Raw genomic sequence first — 18098 nt, 5'->3', positions numbered from 1 at the left:
ACCCACCTCCATTCACCAGTGGGCAGGCACCAGCCCCTCTCCCCAGGAAGCCTGCGCAAGCCTCTAGACCAGCCTCACCCACCAGGGGCCAACACCAGAAGGAAGGAAACTACAGTCCTGGAGCCTACAGAACTGAGTCTGAAAACACAGGTCAGAACCTACCCTGGGACCAGCATGTCCCTGGCCCTTGGGTGACGAGAGGGGAGAGCATTGCTGGGACACACAGGACATCCCCTGCAGAGGCCACTTCTTCACGGTCGAGAAATGTAACCAAGCCACTACATATATAAAGGTACAAACAGAAATTTAAACAAAATGAGACCGCAGAGGAGTATGTTCCAGATGAAGGAACAAGATAGACCCCAGAAGAACAACTGAGTGAAGTGGAGACAGGCAAGCTACCCGAGAAACAGATCTGAGTACTGATCGTAAAGATGACTCAAGATCACAGGAAGGGAACGGCAGCGTGAGCGAGAAGTTACAAGAAGTTTTTAACAAAGAATTCGAAAAAATAAAGAACAACCAGAGTTGAAGAGTATAATAAATGAAATGAAAAATACACTTGAAGGAATCAGGAGCAGAATAAGTGAGGCATAAGAACGGTTAAGTGAGCTTGAAGACAGAGTGGTGGAAATCACTACCTCAGACCATTATAAAGAAAAAAAAAATGAAACAGGGACAGTTTAAGAGACTTCTGGGACAACAAGAAACATACCAACATTTGTGTTATAGGGGTCCCAGGAGTAGAAGAGAGAGAGAAAGGGCCTGAGAAGACACATGAAGAGATAATAGCTGAAAATTTCCCTAACCTGGGAAAGGAAGCAGTTGCCCATGTCCAGCAAACACAGAGAATACCACACAGGATCAACGCAAGTGGATGCCAAGACATATAGTAATTGAATTGACCAAAATTAAAGAGAAAATATTAAAGGCAATGAGGGAAAAGCAAGAAATAACACACAAGGGAACTTCCATAAGGTTATCAGATGATTTGCCAGCAGAAACTCTGCGAGCCAGAAGGGAGTGGCATAATATCTTTAAAGTGATGAAAGGGAAAAAGTTACAACCAAGAATACCCTACCCAGCGAGGGTCTCGTTCAGATTCAATGGAGAAACAAAAAGCTTTGCAGAGGAGCAAAACCTAAAAGAATTCAAAACCACCAAACCAGCTTTACAACAGATGCTAAAAGAACTTCTTTAAGCAGAAAAGAAAAGCCTACAACTAGAAAAAAGAAAATTACAAATGGAAAAGCTCACCGATAAAGGCAAACATAGAGTAAAGGCAGGAAACCATCCACACACAAGTATGATACCTAAACCACAAATCATAAGGAGGGTACCAATGCATGATATCTGAAACGCATTGAAATTAACATACACACACACACACAGACTGCTGTATCAAAACCTCATGGTAACCGCAAACCAAAAATCTACAACAGATACACACACAAGTAAGAAAAAGGTATCCTAGACAGACTGACAATCTCTTAGAACTAAGAGCAAATAAGTTTAGGCAGAGATCCCTAAGGTGTAAGTGGCCCCTCGTTCCAAAGGTGCCAACTCACCTATGCAAGACATAGTAAGAGTCTGTTTGGGAGATTAGTTCAAGATGGCAGAGTAGAAGGATGTGAGCTCACCCCATTCTTAAGAAAATACCAAAAGCACAACTAACTGCTGAACAACCAATGACAAAAAAATGCTGGAACCTACAAAAAAAAAAAAGATACCCTACATCAAAGCCAAAGTAGAAACCACAGCAAGACGGTAGGAGGGGTGTCATTGTGATTAACCTTATGGGAACAGCAAACCCCAAAACCACAATAGATACACAAAAAAGAAAAAGCAGCCCAAACACAATACTAGAGGTGGTCATCAAACCAAAAGAGAACAAGAAAGGAAGGGACGAAAAAAGACTGATAAGAATAAACCCAAAACAGTTAAGAAAATGGTAATAGGAACATACATATTGATAATTACCTTAAATGTAAATGGATTAAATGCTCCAACCAACAGACACAGACTGGCTGAATGGACAGAAAAACAAGACCTTATATATGCTGTCTACAAGAGACCCACTTCAGACCTACAGATACACACAGACTGAAAGTGAGGGGATGGAAAAAGATATTCCATGCAAATGGAAATCAAAAGAAAGCTGGAGTAGAACTATAAGATAAAATATACATCAGATAAAACAGACTTTAAAGACTATTAGGGACTTCCCTGATGGTGCAGTGGTTAAGAATCTGCCTGCCAATGCAGGGGACGTGGGTTTAATCCCTTGTCTGGGAAGATCCCACATGCCGGGAAGCAGCTAAGCCCGTGCGCCACAACTGCTGAGCCTGTGCTCTACAGTCCGCAAGCCACAACCATTGAGCCCACGTGCCACAACTGCTGAAGCCTGCATGCCTAGAGACAGTGCTCCACAACAAGAAAAGTCACTGCAATGAAAAGCCCACGCACCACAACAAAGATTAGCCCCCGCTCGCTGTGACCAGAGAAAATCTGTGTGCAGCAACAAAGAACCAATGCAGCCAATAAATTAATTAAAAACATAAACAAAAACAAAAGCAGCAGAATACAGATTCTTCTCATGTGCGTGCAGAAGAGTCTCCAGTACTGACCACGTGCTGGGCCACAAAGCAAGCCTCGGTAAATTTAAAGAAACTGAAATCATATCAGCATCTTTTCTGACCACAATACTATGAAATTAGAAGTAAACTACAAGAAAAAAAACTGTAAAAAACACAAGCACATGGAAGCTAAACAGTATGCTACTAAACAACCAATGGATCATTGAAGAACTCAAAGAGGAAATCAAAAAATACCTAGAGACAAACAAAAAGGAAAACACGACAATCCAAAACCTATGGGACACAGCAGAAGCAGTTCTAAGGGGAAAGTTTATAGCAATACATTCCTATCTCAGGAAACAAGAAAAATCTCAAATGAACAACCTAACCTTACACCTAAAACAACTAGAGAAAGAAGAACAGACAAAACCCAAAGTTAGTACAAGGAAAGAAATCATAAAGATCAGAGCAGAAATAAATGAAATAGAGATGAAGGAAACAGTAGCAAAGATCAATGAAACTAAACGCTGGTTCTTTGAAAAGATAAACAAAATTGATAAACCTTTAGCCAGACTCATCAAGAAAAAGAGGGAGAGGACGCAAATCAATAAAATCAGAAAGGAAAAGGGAGAAGTTACAACTGACACCACAGAAATACAAAGGCTCATGAGAGACTGCTACAAGCAATTTATGCCAATAAAATGGACAACCTAGAAGAAATGGACAAATTCTTAGAAAGATACAATTTCTCAAGACTGAACCAGGAACAAAGAAAATATGAACAGACCAATCACAAGTACTGAAATTGAATCTGTGATTAAAAAACTGAACAAAAGTTCAGGACCAGATGGTTTCACAGGAGAATTCTATCAAACATTTAGAGAAGAGTAACAGCTATCCTTCTGAAACTCTTCCAAAAAACTGCATAGGAAGAAATACTCCCAAACTCATTCTACAAGGCCACCATCACCCTGATACCTAAACCAGACAAAGATACCACAAAAAAAGAAAATTATAGGACAGTATCACTGATGAAGACAGATGCAAAAATCCTCAACAAAATACTAGCACACTGAATCCAACAACACATTAAAAGGACCATACCCCACGATCAAGTGGGGTTTATCCCAGGGATTCAAGGATTCTTCAGTATCCTCAAATCAATCAGTGTGACACACCACAGAAACAAATGGAAGAATAAAAACCATATGATGATCTCAATAGCTGTACTGACCAAATTCAACACCCATTTATGATAAAATTCAACACCCATTTATGATAAAAACTCTCCAGAAAGTGGGCATACGTGGAGCCTACCTCAACATAATAAAGGCCACATATGACAAGCCTACAGCTAACGTTACACTCAATGCTGAAAAGCAGAAAGCATTTCCTCTAAGATCAAGAAAAAGACAAGGATGTCTGCTCTCGCCACTTTTATTCAACATAGTTTTGGAAGTCCTAGCTACAGCAATCAGAGAAGAAAAAGAAATAAAAGGAATCTAAATTGGAAAAGAAGAAGTAAAACTGTCACTGTTTGCAGATGACGATACTATACATAAAAAAACCTAAACATACTGCCAGAAAACTATTACAGCTCATTAATGAATCTGGTAAAACTGCAGTACACAAAATAAATACACAAAAATCTGTTGCATTTCTATACGCTAATAACTGAAGGTCCAAAAAAGAAATTAAGGAAACAATCCCATTTACCACTGCATCAAAAAGAATAAAATACCTAAGAATAAAGCTAGCTAAGGAGACAAAAGACCTGTACCCCAAAAGCTGTTAAGACGCCCATGAAAGAAATGGAAAATAATACAAATGGAAAGATGTACCATGTTCTTCGATTGGAAGGATCAGTACTGTCAAAATGACTACACTATTCCAGGCAAATGTACCGATTCAATGCAATTCCTATCAAATTACCAACTGTATTTTTCACAGAACTGGAACAAAAAATTTTTAAATTTATATGGAAACACATAAGACCCTGAATAGCCAAAGCCATCTTGAAAAGGGAAAACAGAGTTGGAGGAATCAGGCTTCCTGACTTGACACTATACTACAAAGCTACAGTAATCAAAACAGTATCGTACTGGCACAAAAACACAGAGATCAATGGTACAGGATAGAAAGCTCAGAAATAAACCCAGGCACCTACAGTCAATTACTCTATGACAAAGGAGGCAGGACTATACTGTGGAGAAAAGACAGCCTCTTCAATAAGTGGTGCTGGGAAACCGGACAGCTACATGTAAAAGAATGAAATTAGAACACTCCCTAACACTATACACAAAAATAAACTCAAAATGGATTAAAGATCTAAATGTAAGGCCAGACACTATAAAACTCTTAGAGAAAAACATAGCAAAAACACTCGTGGACATAAATCACAGCAATATCTTTTTGGACTGGTCTCCCAGAGTAGTGGAAGTAAAAGAAAAATAAACAAATGGGACCTAATTAAACTTAAAAGCTTTTGCACAGCAAAGGAAACCATAAACAAAACAAAAAGACAACCTACAGAATGGGAAAAAATATTTGCAAATGATACAACTGACAAGGGATTAACCTCCAAAATATACAAACAGCTTATACAGCTTAGTATCAAAAAAAGACCCAATCAAAAATGTGCAGAAGATCTAAAAAGACATTTTTCCAAAGAAGACATGCAGCTGGCCAAAAGGCCCATGAAAAGATGCTCAACATTGCTAATTATTAGAGAAATGCAAGTCAAAACTACAATGAGGTATCACCTCACACCAATCAGAATGGCCATCATTAAAAAGTCTACAAATAAATGCTGGAGAGGGTGTGGAGAAAAAGGAACCCTCCTGCACTGCTGATGGGAAAGTAAAATAGTACAGCCACTGTGGAAAAACTATGGAGCTTCCTTTAAAAACTAAAAACAGAGATACCATGTGATCCTGCAATTCCACTCCTGGGCATATATCCAGAGAAAAACATAATTTGAAAAGACACGTGCACCCCAATATTCACTGCAGCACTATTCACAATAGCCAAGACATGGAAGCAATTTAAGTGTCCATGGACAGATGAATGGATAAAGCAACATATACAATGGAATATGACTCAGCCATAAAAAAGAATGAAATAATGCCATTTGCAGGGACATGGAGGGACGTGGAGATTGTCATAAGTGAAGTCAGTCAGAAGGAGAACGACTAATACCATATGATATCACTTACAAGTGGAATCTAAAAAAAGGATGCAAATGAACTTATTTCCAAAACAGAAACAGACTCACAAACATAGAAAACTTATGGTTACCAGGGCAGGGGGGTGAGGGATAAGTTAGGAGTTTGTGATTGAAATATACATACTACTATATCCAGAGGAGCAACGAGGACCGAGTGTACAGCACAGGGAACTATACCCAGTATCTTGTAATAACGTATAATGGTAGAGAATGTAAAAATAATATGTATGTATAACTGCAACGCTTTACTGTACACCTCAAGCTAACAGTACTGTAAGTCAACTGTACTTCAGTAAACATTTTTAAAAAGAACAAAGTTGGAGGTCTCACACTTCCTGACTGTAAAACCTGTTTCAAAGCTGCGGGATTTGAAATGGCCTGGGGCGGCCATAAAGACACATACACAGTCCAAGGGACGAGAACAGAGACCCCAGGAGTAAACCCTGGCACGTGTGGCCACAGAATTTCTGACCAGAAGGCCAGGAGAAGTCAGTGGGGAAAGGACAGTCCTTTCAACAAATGTGCCGGGAAATCTGGACAGCCACATGCAAAAGGATGAAGCTGAACGTGTACCTAATCCCACATACAAAAATTAACTCAAAATGGATCAAAGATCCAAACATTAGAGCTAAATCTATAAACTTCTCAGAAGAAAACCCAGGGGAAAATCCTATGACATTGTGCTTCGTTATGATTTCTTGGATATGACTTACAAAGCACAGGTAACAAAATAAAAATAGATAACTGGACTGCATCAAAATGTAGAACTTTTGTGCATCAAATGACACAATCAAACACGTGAAAAGAAAACAAATGGAAAGGGAGAAAGTGCTGGCAAGTCACATGCCTGAGGAGGGTTAAATTCTGGAATATAGGAAGAACTCCTACAGCTCAACAACCAACAAACACACCGCCCTGAAAAATGTGCAAAGGACTTGAATGGACATTTCTCCAAGAAAACTGAAAATGGCAAAAAGCACATGCAGAGATGTTCACCACCACTAACTGTTAGGGAAACACAAACCAATAATACCACAGCCACCAGGACGGCTACTGTTTAAAAACAGACAAAACACCAACCTCCCCCCTCCTCACAAAAAAAACCCCCCAAACCCCAGGAAATAACGAGTACTGAGGAGGATGTGGAGAAATGCACACTTAACAGTTAAGATGGTAAAAATTATGTCTATTTTACTAAAATTAAAATAAGACATTTTAAAAGATACTCTTGGGTGGGTGGGGGGGGGGGTGGTCATGAAAAGCCAAGCCACAGCCTGGGAGGAAAGTTTTGCGAACCACGTATCTGACAGTAGACTTGTGTATAGAATTTATAAAGAACTCTCAAAACTCAAGAGTAAAAACAGCAATGTCATTAGAGAACGGGAAAGTGTATGAATAGACGCTTCACTAAGAAGGGCATGTGAATGGCAAAGACGCACATGAGAAGAGGTGACCATCGTCAGTCGTTAGGGAAATGCAAATTAAGACCAAGATGCACTGCCACTACACACTTATTACACCAGCTAAAATGAAAACGAGACAAAACCAAACACTGGTGAGGTTGCAGAAAAACTGAATATCTCAAAAGCCGCTGGTAAGAATTCATAAAATTTTCTGGCAGTTTCTTTTAATATTTATTTTTAAAATTTTTATTTATTTTACCATTTATTTTAGCTGCACCAGATCTTAGTTGCAACATGTGGGATCTTTTTTTTTCAGTTGAGGCATGTGGGCTTCTTAGTTGCGACACACAGGATCTTTAGTTGCAGCACTTGGGATCTAGTTCCCTGACCAGGGATCGAACTCGGGACCCTTGCATTGGGAGCACGGAGTCTTACCCACTGGACTACCAAGGAAGTCCCTGGCAGTTTCTTTAAAAACTCAATAGTACTGCACCACCCAGCCATCTCATCTCTAGACATCCCAGAGAAGTGAAAACTTAATCCTGAAATGATCACAACAGTTTTATCTGCAACAGTCAAAACCTGGAAGTGACAGAGCAGTGGTCCCAGGGCTCGGGGGGTGCGGGCCGTGGGCTGTAACTGTGAAGGGGCAGAGTCTCTGCTGGGGTCAGTTCTGCACCCTCACTGTGACGGTGACACGAACCTGCACATGGTCACAGGACACAGAATGATGCCAAGGTCGCCTTCCTGGTTTCAGGAACATGCTGTGGTCACACAAGACATAGATACTGAGGGAGCAGGGAGGTCCCCCCTGTACCGTCCCGGAAACCTTCTGTTCATCCAGGGCTTTCCTGGGGGAAGGAATCCGCCTGCCAATGTAGGGCACACGGGTTCCAGCCCTGGTCTGGGAAGATCCCACGTGCCGCGGAGCAACCAAGCCCTCGAGCCACAACTACTGAGCCCGTGTGCTGCAACTCCTGAAGCCCACGTGCCTAGAGCCCGTGCTCCACAAGAGAAGCCACCGCAGTGAGAAGCCCGCCCACCTCAACGGAGAGCAGCCCCCACTCACCGCAACTAGGGAAAGCCTGCACACAGCAACAAAGACCCAACACAGCCAAAAATAATTGTAAAAAAAAACAAAAAAAAACTTCTGCTCATCCAGAATAATTAAAAAGTAGAAAAAACACTTTGGAGGACTATTCTTGTACTGGTATCTCTGGGTACACCTGTTTCTTTAGCATCACGACCAGAAAGAATTCCTGGGGCACGGGCTTTACACGTATGTGCAGGTTACAAACGGCCCCTCTGAAGGACTGGACCGCGTCACACCCGCAGCAGCTGCAGCGCCGAGAGCTCTCACACACACGTCCCCGGCCGAGGACACACGCTCACCGTCGTCTGGGCTCCGGCTCAGAGACGCAGTGACATTGCATCGGGAAGCGAGCAGCCACTGACGACCAGAGTGACTGAGAAGGTTTCTTCTGCTGACTTGCATCCTGGTTATTCGTGAACAAGAAGTTTTGGTTCACAGCCTTGCTCACGCCGCTCCGGAGGGTCTGTCTTCACGCTAACGGGAAAGAGCTGCTTAGATACTTGAGGATACAGGCGCTCTGTTAACGCTGTACGTTGTGACTTTGCCCTCGTGGGTTATTCCCCTTTTAATCTGTGCAAGGAAACCGGTATGGGGAGAACTGTGTCCCCCCAACAGAATTTGAAGTCCTAACCCCCAGAACCTCGCCACCGACTTGATTTGGAAACGGGGTGGTTGGAGATGTACTTAGTCGAGTCGCACTGGGGAAGGGTGAGCACCTAATGCAACGTGGCTGCTGTCCTTACAGAAGGGGGATGCTCGGACAGGTGTGCACACAGGCAGAGCCACGTGAAGACAAAGCAGGGTCGGGGCGGGGCGGCTACAGGCCACGGAGCAGCGGAGGTCACAGCAGACGCAGAGCCGGGAGCAGCGTCTCCCACGGCCTCAGGAGGGGCCCGCCCAGCCCAGCCTCCATCTCTGACTTACAACCAGAGCTCGGAGACCACACACTGCTGCTGTTTAAGCCACTGGGTTTGTGGTCCTTTGTCACGGCAGCCCCAGGAAACTAATGTTATGACGTAGCTCCCAGTGTAACTGAGACAAGGCATCGTCTTTCCTTCACGGGGTTTGCATCTCTCCTGCTACCTGAAAACCATTTCTCATCACCAATTCTAAAAACACTACTGTGTTTTTCTGGCATCATGCTTAACTTTACATGACTCCATGTGTTCAAAATACATATTTATCTATGACGTAAAAGAAAAAGTATTTGTGAAGAATTGGCCGATTATTTCAGAACCATTTATTAATAATTCACCCTCTCTTGGCTGATTTAAATGTCAGTATTATCATACAGTAGATTGTATTTGCTTAAGTCTGAGCTTATTTCTGCATCTTCTGTTTTGTTCTCTGATATACCAATTGAGACTGCCTGTAAAATATTTTACTTACTATAACTTTACGTTACGTTGTAAAATCTGGAAATCAAATTTCACCATTAGTCTTCTTTCTCTTTTTCCTACCGATATTTTCATGGTTATTCTGACTCATTTATTCCTCCAGATAAACTTTAAAATAATATTGTCAAATGTTCCCCCAAATCTCTCTGGCATGTTGACATTAATTGCATTACGTTTATAAACTAAAACAAGGAGAACTGATAACTTTACGACATTGATGTTTTCCCATCAGAAACTCCGTATCTCCCTCCAAGCATCTATTTCCCTTTGTGGGGTTTTGTCATTTTATCTGTATGGGTCCCACACATTTATTTTTGAGGCTTCAGTATGAAAAGGTTGTAAGATTTTTTTATAGTTTGAGGGCTTCCCTGGTGGTGCAGTGGTTAAGAATCCACCTGCCAACGGGTTCGAGCCCTGGTCCAGGAAGATCCCACAAGCCACGGAGAAACTAAGCCTGTGCGCCACAACTACTGAGCCCCCGTGCTGCAATTACTGAAGCCTGCACACCTAGAGCCCGTGCTCTGCAACAAGAGAAGCCACAGTAATGAGAAGCCAGCACACTGCAACGAAGAGTAGCCCCCACTCGCTGCAACTAGAGAAAGCCCACGTGCAGCAAAGATTCAATGCAGCCAAAAAATCTAAAAATTAAAAAAAAACTTTGTTTATAGTTTGAAATGGGACCTAATCAAACCTACAGGCTTTTGCACAGCAAAGGAAACCATAAACAAAATGAAAAGACAACCTACAGAATGGGAGGAAATATTTGCAAACGACGTGACCAACAAGGGCTTAATCTCCAAAATATAAAAACAGCCCATACAACTCAACAGCAACAAAAAACAAACCACCAATCAAAAAATGGGTAGAAGACCTAAACAGGCATTTCTCCAAAGAAGACATACAGATGACCAACAGGCACCTGAAAAGACACTCAACATCACTAATTATTAGAGAAATGCAGATCAAAACTACAATGAGGTACCACCTCACACCGGTTAGAATGGGCATCATCAGAAAATCTAGAAACAGTGAATGCTGGAGAGGGTGTGGAGAAAAGGGAGCCCTCATACTCTGTTGGTAGGAGTGTAAATTTGTGCAGCCACTGTGGAGAACAATGTGGAAGTTCCTTTAAAAAACTAAAAATAGAGCTACCACATGACCCAGCAGTCCCACTCCTGGGCATGTACCCAGAGAACACCATCATTCAAAGACACACGCACCCCAGTGCTCACTGCAGCTCTGTTTACAACAGCCAGGTCGTGGAAGCAACCTAAGTGTCCATCCACAGAGGAGTGGATAAAGAAGACGTGGTGCATATATACGACGGAATATTACTCAGCCATAACAAAGAGTGAAATAATGCCATTCTCAGCAACATGGATGCAGATAGAGATGAAGTGAAGTAAGTCCGACAGAGAAAGACAAATGCCACATGGTGCCGCTTACACATGGAATCTAACATATGACACCAATGAACCTACCTATGAAGCAGACACAGAAGTACGGACAGGGAGAACAGACTGGTGGCTGCCGAGGGGGAGGGGGTGGGGGAGGGGAGGGTGGGAGGTTGGGGTGAGCAGACGTAAGCGTTTATAAATAGGATGGTTAAACAAGGTCCTGCCGTACAGCACAGAGAACTACGGTTAATATCCTATAAAAAAACCCTAATGGAAACGTGTATATAAAAAAGAATGTGTGTATATACGCATAACTGGATAACTGTTTGCTCACAGTTTGAAAGACACCTGTGCAGTTTTTTCCGTTCACCTTTACAACGCAGCTGTGTTCGGCAGGGGCCGTCTTCGGCGCGGGCAGCAGCATATAGCTACACACTTATGTTAGTGTCTATTTTAAATTTCATCTAGATACTCTGAAACTAGGTCCCTTCACTGAGATTATGAGTCTTAAAAGTTTTCTAGTTGATTTGCTTCATGTTACAAGCACATCAACAGCAAATGGTGAGTGTCTCTCCCCTTGTTTGTGGGAGCGTCTTGGTGCCTTTCCCCGGCACACTCCACGAACTGAAACATCCAGCACAACGTGAGTGAGAGATCCTTCCCCTTCAAGACGCGCTGAGAGTGTTTTTTCACATCGTGAGTGGGTGTTGAAGGCAAATAAGCTCCAGGGACTGGCAGTGGGTCAGGAGCGGCTGGGATGGCCTGCGGGCGGCGGGGTCCGGATCCCGACGCGGGGGCAGTTACCTGGGGGTGTGTCTTTGTCAAAAGTCACCGACACGGACTCAAAACCTGCACCTTCTTGTGTGGATTTACACGTTAATGCAGAGTTGGGTGCTGAACGCTCTCCAAGGTTCTACTGCACGGACGACCGGGCTGTTCTCTTCGGACAGACCGTGGCGGTGACCATTCTTTTCTCCCCTCCACGTTTTACGCATTAAAACAAATTCTCACTCTAAGACACAATCACGGCACAGAAGTGCTGAAAATGCAGTTACCACCATGCAATAAAAACGTAACCGGAAGTGCCACCAGGGCAGGGAGGACCCCCCACATTTCCTTCCCTCTCATGACCCGTTTAATCCCTCTCGCGTGTGCATATGCGTGTGCGTGTGCCCGCGCGCACACACGGCGTCAGGTCACCTCCCACCTGAGATGTTTCAAAGGCCCCCAGGACCCTGCGAGGTCCGGCCCCAGGCCTGAGCTCCCTCTCACCGCTGGCACGAGTCACCGACTCAGTGGCTGAAAGCGACACAAACGTCTCCTCTTTCGGTTCTGGAGGCCAGGGCCCTGCAGTGGCTCTACGGTGCCCCTGGGAGCCCCGGGGGGACGGCTGTTTCCTGCCGCTGCCGGGAGGCAGAGCTGCACCTGGCTCACGGCCCGTCCTCGGCGTTCTCAGCCGGTGACGAGCGTCTGCTCCCCCAGACGCCGCTTCCTCCTCCTGTCTGACACCCCGCACCCCCTCCTTGTTAAGGACCCTCGTGACGGGGCCGCACCCCCACCCCACCCCCAGACAGTCCAGGGTTATCTCCTACCACGAGGGCATTCACTTAATCACACGTGCAAAGACCTTCTTCACGTAAGGGAGCATTCAGTCTCCACGGGTTAGGACGTGGACGTGGTCGGGGGCTACTGCCCGGCCAGCCACCCCTCACCTCTCTCTCCAGCCTCGGGCTCCGGGGGGCCCACCCCCTGCAGCACCTCAGCTGCATCGCCCTCCTCCCGGTGCCTAGGACACAGCACATCAGGACGTCTTCACAGAGGAAGGGGACCACCTGCACAATAGAAGGAAAGGGAGCTCCACGCCCCGGGGTGGCTGGGAGGGGGAGGAGGGCAGCAAAGCTGGGGACAGGGACAGTTAGAGCCCAGAGGAGGGCACGGGGTTCAAGGACGCTCAGAGGACAAACTCCCCCAACACAGGCTGTTCTGGCCCTGAAACCCCATCAGGCCTCTGCTTCTGGGTCGTGTGTGGAGCCGGCCGGAGGCGCGCGCACGGACGGGGACGCGGGGACACAGCGCCCCTGACATCTGGGCACGTGGGGCCGTGCTCAGACCTCGTCCGCGGCCCAGCCTCGCGCCGAGGAGCAGGGTGACGGCCAGGACGAGTGACCGTGACCCCACGACGCAGCAACTCCCAACAAGGCCGGCGGGTCCCCAGAGGCCAAGCCGCCGCCCGCGAGCTCCAGCGGGAGGTCGGGCTGCGGACGTCTACTCACCGCGGTGGAGAGCCGCGAGGCCAGTGTCATCTCCAGGTTGCCCTTCAGGCCCACCAGGGGCGGCACCAAGGTCAGCAGGTCCTTCACCTCCGTGAACACGGGCCAGTGCTGTGGGGCGAGAACGGGGGGTCAGTGCAGGCGCGCGCGCCCCGGCGCGGGCACTGCCCGGCAGGCACCACAGCAGATCCTCACGCCCTGCCAGGCGCATAAAAGTACCCAGTTCCCGAAACGGCTTCAGACCAAACACAGAGTAACGCTGAACCGTGCACAGCGGCCCCTTCCCTCTCTGGCAGCCGGGGGACCGGGGCCGGGCCTGTCCCGGAGGCCCCCTGGCCGGGTCCAGCTGCAGACCTGCCCTGTCCTGGGTGCACCGGTGTAGAGACAGGATTTCTCGCGGGACTGCTCTCAGGAGAGGTGGCAGGACCACCCGGGACAGGCAGGGACTCCCTGGCCCCGAGGCCACGTGGGGGCCCTGGGTTTCCGAAAACGGATGGAATGCGAAGACAAAAAAACGTAAAAAGGATGAAAGGGATGCATGTTTCGAGGACATGAGAAGACGTCTCTTTGTGAAGTGAAACTCTTCCCACCTGTTTAATGTGCAGTCAGACGGGCCCCACCGGACACGACCAGCGACTCCTACCTCCCCGGCCCTCGAGATATTCCTGACCTCACGCAGAAGCTGGCCCTAAAATCCCTGCGGCTCTGTGAGCCGGGAGGCAGGTGGCGCGGGGTCTGGTCCCCCGTCCCCAAGACAAGAGGCCACCTACCCTGGGGGCCCAGAGGCTCATCAACAGAGCAGCCCCAGAGCGTGTCTTGTGGGACCCGGAGGCAAGGGGTCGGGCCAGGACCTCTGAGACCCCTCCAGGTCCTCCAGTCTGGGACGTTTCCCAGGTCCACAGTTCACGGTTCTCTCTGCTTTGCCTCCTGCACACAGCTGTGACGGCGAGACCCCAACCCCAGCTTTGACGGAGGCACAAGCCTCCCTCTCCTACCAGTGCAGAGGGAGCCGTGTCACCGGCCAGGAGGCACTGCCGTCCGTCCAGCAGAGGCCCCCTCCCGCCCGGGAAGCCCCCTCCCAGGGGCTGGCGCGCCTCTCTCCGACACACAAGACCGAGCACCCACCCCCCAAAGTAAGCCCCCTTCTCTCGGCCCCCCCTCCCCCGGCACCACGGAACGTGGCCGCTGCCCCCGTGACACCCGTCCCAAGGGAGGCGGTCCTCCAGTGGGCAGGTCCCACCAGCTCTCCTACCCTCTGTGTGCCGGGCGTCTCCCGTGGGAGCCCCGCCCCCTCTACGGGACAGGCGCACCATGACTGTGTCCACAGGGCTGCTGGGCCGCACCCCCGTCCCCCGCTGACCTCCGACTGTCCCATCATGGTCTCCACCGAGAGCTCCTCGTCTTCCTCTGGACTTCTCACATTTTCAAAATTTAAGGGACTTATTTCCTCTCTCCAGGAAAGAAGGCTACCAAGGTCTAAAAACATCTCTCCTTCGAAACAGGCACAGACGTCTCAGCGCCCACGGCGGCCTTGACTCTGTGGGACCGACCCACCCACGACTGTTATGCTTTAATGGAAAACCCAGGGTCAGCCTTTTCCAAGATCCCATCTCTGCAGCCGAGAAAGTCCCTGTTACAGGACGGACGGAGCCAGGCGGCGGGAGGTCAGGCTGCCCGCGAGGCGCCTGCGGCCCCGGCACACGCTCCCGCCCATCCTTCCCTGGGCTCACCCGGTCCACTCGCGTCTGCTTCTGCCACAGTACACCGAGGTCGTGACCCCTGCCCTTTAACCCTGACTCCCCTTCCTGCCACGGTTCTCCCTTCTCTTCAAGCCCAACCCTAACCCACCCCAACAGCGGCAGCGGGAGGTGAGCCTGCGGGTGGTGGTCCCATCCTCCTGCGAGGGGTCGCCTGGGCTGGGACACGGTCACGGCCAAGGAGGGTCGGGAAGTGGGGTTTAGACACATCAGGTCAGACGACCACAAGGAGCTACTCGGGGACAAAGCCCGCAAACGTGGGCAGTGCCAGCAGAACGGAAGGCCGGGATCCCAGGGACACCACGTCCAGCGGGTGGGTGGGGCGCGGGCTGCCTGACCTGCAGGCCTCTTCGCGGGGACCTGGAGGGCTTGGGATTTTGGCCGCCCCGTCCCAGAGCACGCTGACGGCGCCAGCCCCGCGGCCCAGCTCACACCTGCCCTGGCCGCGGACAGCGCCGGACGTCCCACAGGCCCCCACCCAGGGCTCCACGCCGGCCCCGCGGCACGGGCCCCGCAGGCTCGCTCGTGCACTTGGGGGGGGGCTCAGAATCACGCCTACGGCCCCCAGCTCTCCCCTGCGGCCTTGAGCAGCACCTCTGGGTCATCTCAGAGCCTGGCAGCCAGGGAGGACGTGTCACTCAGCCCCTTACACCCTTTCACTGCAGTGCCAGTCGCGGGCACGTCCCGCAAACACGCAGGAACAGGCTGGCAGTGCAGATCGGGGCGAGGGGCGGGGAGCCCTCCACCTGGCCGGTTCACACGTGCGGTGGGTTCACGTGTGCGGTGGGTTCACGCGTGTGGCGGTTCACGCGTGCGGCGGTTCACGTGTGCCTTCATCCTGAGATGGGTCACCACGCTGCGCGCTCACCGGCTGTGCCGTTTTCTCCACGCCTGAGCTGGACCCCAGTGAACCAAACGTGACGTTTGTTTTCCGACAAAGAACAAGGACCACGTCAAGGAGGCGTCGCCCTCGGCGCCCGCCCGGCTGGCCCTCCGCCCCCACAACCTCCCCGCCCCGCGACTCTGCGCGCACGGCCCCTCGCCCGCCGGCTCACTGCTGCCCGCACCCCTGGAAGCGCCCCCGCGGAGGCCCAGCGACCTGCCCCCTTCCCTCGCTGCCTCCACCCCCGCCCCCTCGTCTGGGGGGTGGCCCGATGGCCACCAGACACGAATGCCAGGAAGGCTGGAAGCTCCGTGTCTGCTCAGGATTCGACCAAATACGCTGAACAAACAGAGCAGGAAGCGGAAGACAAGTGGCTTCGCCCACCTGCCTGGCACTTGGCTCCCGGCTGCTGCGAGCAGCCAGCCTGTCCAGGTCAGCCCCGATCCGGGAAGACCAAGGACACGTGCCCTCACGGTCCCTGGCACCCACGTGTGCACGAAAACCCCAAGAAGGTCTAGAGAGACACACACGACCCGAAAGTAAGGGACCTACGGAGACTGCCGCCGTGGTCAAGACGGCTTAACCCAAATGCAATGCTTGTTTCATAAAAAGAAATACTTACACCTCACTTGTGTAACTGAAAAGTAATTTTTTGAAGATACAGAATTGCTACTCTGGCCACTTACTGGGTCTCGATCCCCAGGCCCCAGAAACAGACTCCCAGCCCCAAACAGCGTAAGTGAAACACACCCTGCCAGTCACAGAAGCGCGTCGGGCACCATCCATGCGGCACGGCTGTCGGGCCAGGTCGTCAACCTCACTGCGGGCTCAGAAGCCCTGAGGCCCAGTGCGCGGCTCCAGGCAGGCACTGGCCTGGGTGCCGCTGGAGCCTGGCGGTCCCCTGGGAGCCGCGAGGCTGCTTCCCACACTGCCAGGTGGGGTGAGCGGAGAGCCAGTGAGGACCCTTGACCCTCGTGCACCATGTGTGCAACGTGGGGACAAGCAAAGGGCCGTGACATCCAGAGCTCTTCCCTCCTCCCGGCCGCGGGCCCTCCCGAAGCTGACGGCTCAAGGCCGAACCTGCAGACAGCCTTCCCCACACCTGCTCTGGGCCTGCCTCCCAGACGGTACCTGCAGGCAGGCAGGAAGGGCGTTGTGCCCTCCAGCTGGACACCCTCCTGGACCGGCCCCGGGGCACATCTGCCGATGGTCAGCCATGCCCCCCCCGCCGCCCGTGCCCCACCAAACCTCCTGGGCCCTGCCAAGCTCCCAGCCCCCTGGGAAATGCCCTGCCGTCTCCTGTGCTCAGCCCCGCAGCCCCGTTAAAGATGGTCGTGGGTGGGCAGGTACCCTGGGGCCAGCACACCCACCTCACCTCCCTGCCCGGTTTGCAGGTGGGGAGACTGAGGCAGGATGCCTGAGTCCCTCGGGGTGGGGGGGCAGGGAGGGACGGGCAGAGCAGGATTCAAGGCCCCCCCGGGCCCTGCCTGACGGGCCTGCGTTTGCTGGAAGGGGAAAGGTTCGCGTTCCCAGGCTGGCGAGTCTCACGCAGGCTGACCGTGGAGGGTCACGGGTGCCGAGGTCCCCGAGGACCCTCCTGCCAGCCCCTGGGCCCGGGCCCCCACCCCAGGGCCCGCGCTGCCCCTCCGCTCCCCATACGCACCTGCACGGTGTCCATCAGCAGCCCGGCCATCACCACGCCCAGGCCGGACAGCAGAACGGGCACCACGACCTGGCCCACGATGGTGAAGGTGGTCTCGGGGAGGACCCCGCGGGGGCAGCGGGTGAGCTCACAGCGGACGCCTCGCAGCTTCGCGCCCTGGAAGCGGAGCTCCAGGTTCAGCTGGGTGACCGCCATGGCCGGGCCAGCGACGCACTCCCTGGATGTCCGAGCCCGGGTGCTCCCGTCCTGGCCTCGGCCCACACCAGGCACGTTTCCCCAGGAGGCCACCCGGGCAGCGCTGCCGGCGCCCCGTGCCGCGCACAGCCCCCAGTGCCCGCCGCCGAGCGCCGGGGCCGACGAGCGAGGAACAAAGGCCGGTGACTCAGCCTCGCCCAGGGCTCGCACACTCCCGCCGTCCGCCCCGTGCAGGTCA

At 50.5% G+C, this 18098-nt stretch overlaps 1 protein-coding gene across 4 annotated transcripts in view; it reads right to left on the bottom strand.

Moving 5' to 3' along the window:
* SLC41A3 (solute carrier family 41 member 3) overlaps positions 1 to 18098 on the bottom strand; it is a 53499-nt gene that overhangs the window by 18965 nt on the left and 16436 nt on the right. For 2 of the 4 annotated variants that reach the window (XM_057705982.1, XM_057705983.1), the window contains exons 3-4: positions 13366 to 13473; positions 12805 to 12924 (exon numbers count right to left, since the gene is read on the bottom strand). In XM_057705982.1, coding sequence (XP_057561965.1) covers positions 12805 to 12924; positions 13366 to 13473 — 228 coding nt within the window. Of the gene's footprint in view, positions 1 to 12804; positions 12925 to 13365; positions 13474 to 17665; positions 17861 to 18098 lie in introns of those variants that run through there. The other 2 variants (XM_057705986.1, XM_057705984.1) reach the window with 2 other exon arrangements.

This window comes from Hippopotamus amphibius, chromosome 13, assembly GCF_030028045.1.
Source record: "Hippopotamus amphibius kiboko isolate mHipAmp2 chromosome 13, mHipAmp2.hap2, whole genome shotgun sequence".
Classification (NCBI taxonomy): Eukaryota; Metazoa; Chordata; class Mammalia; order Artiodactyla; family Hippopotamidae; genus Hippopotamus; species Hippopotamus amphibius.
Note: the sequence above shows the minus strand (reverse complement) of the source record. Positions and strands in the feature narration are given on the sequence as shown.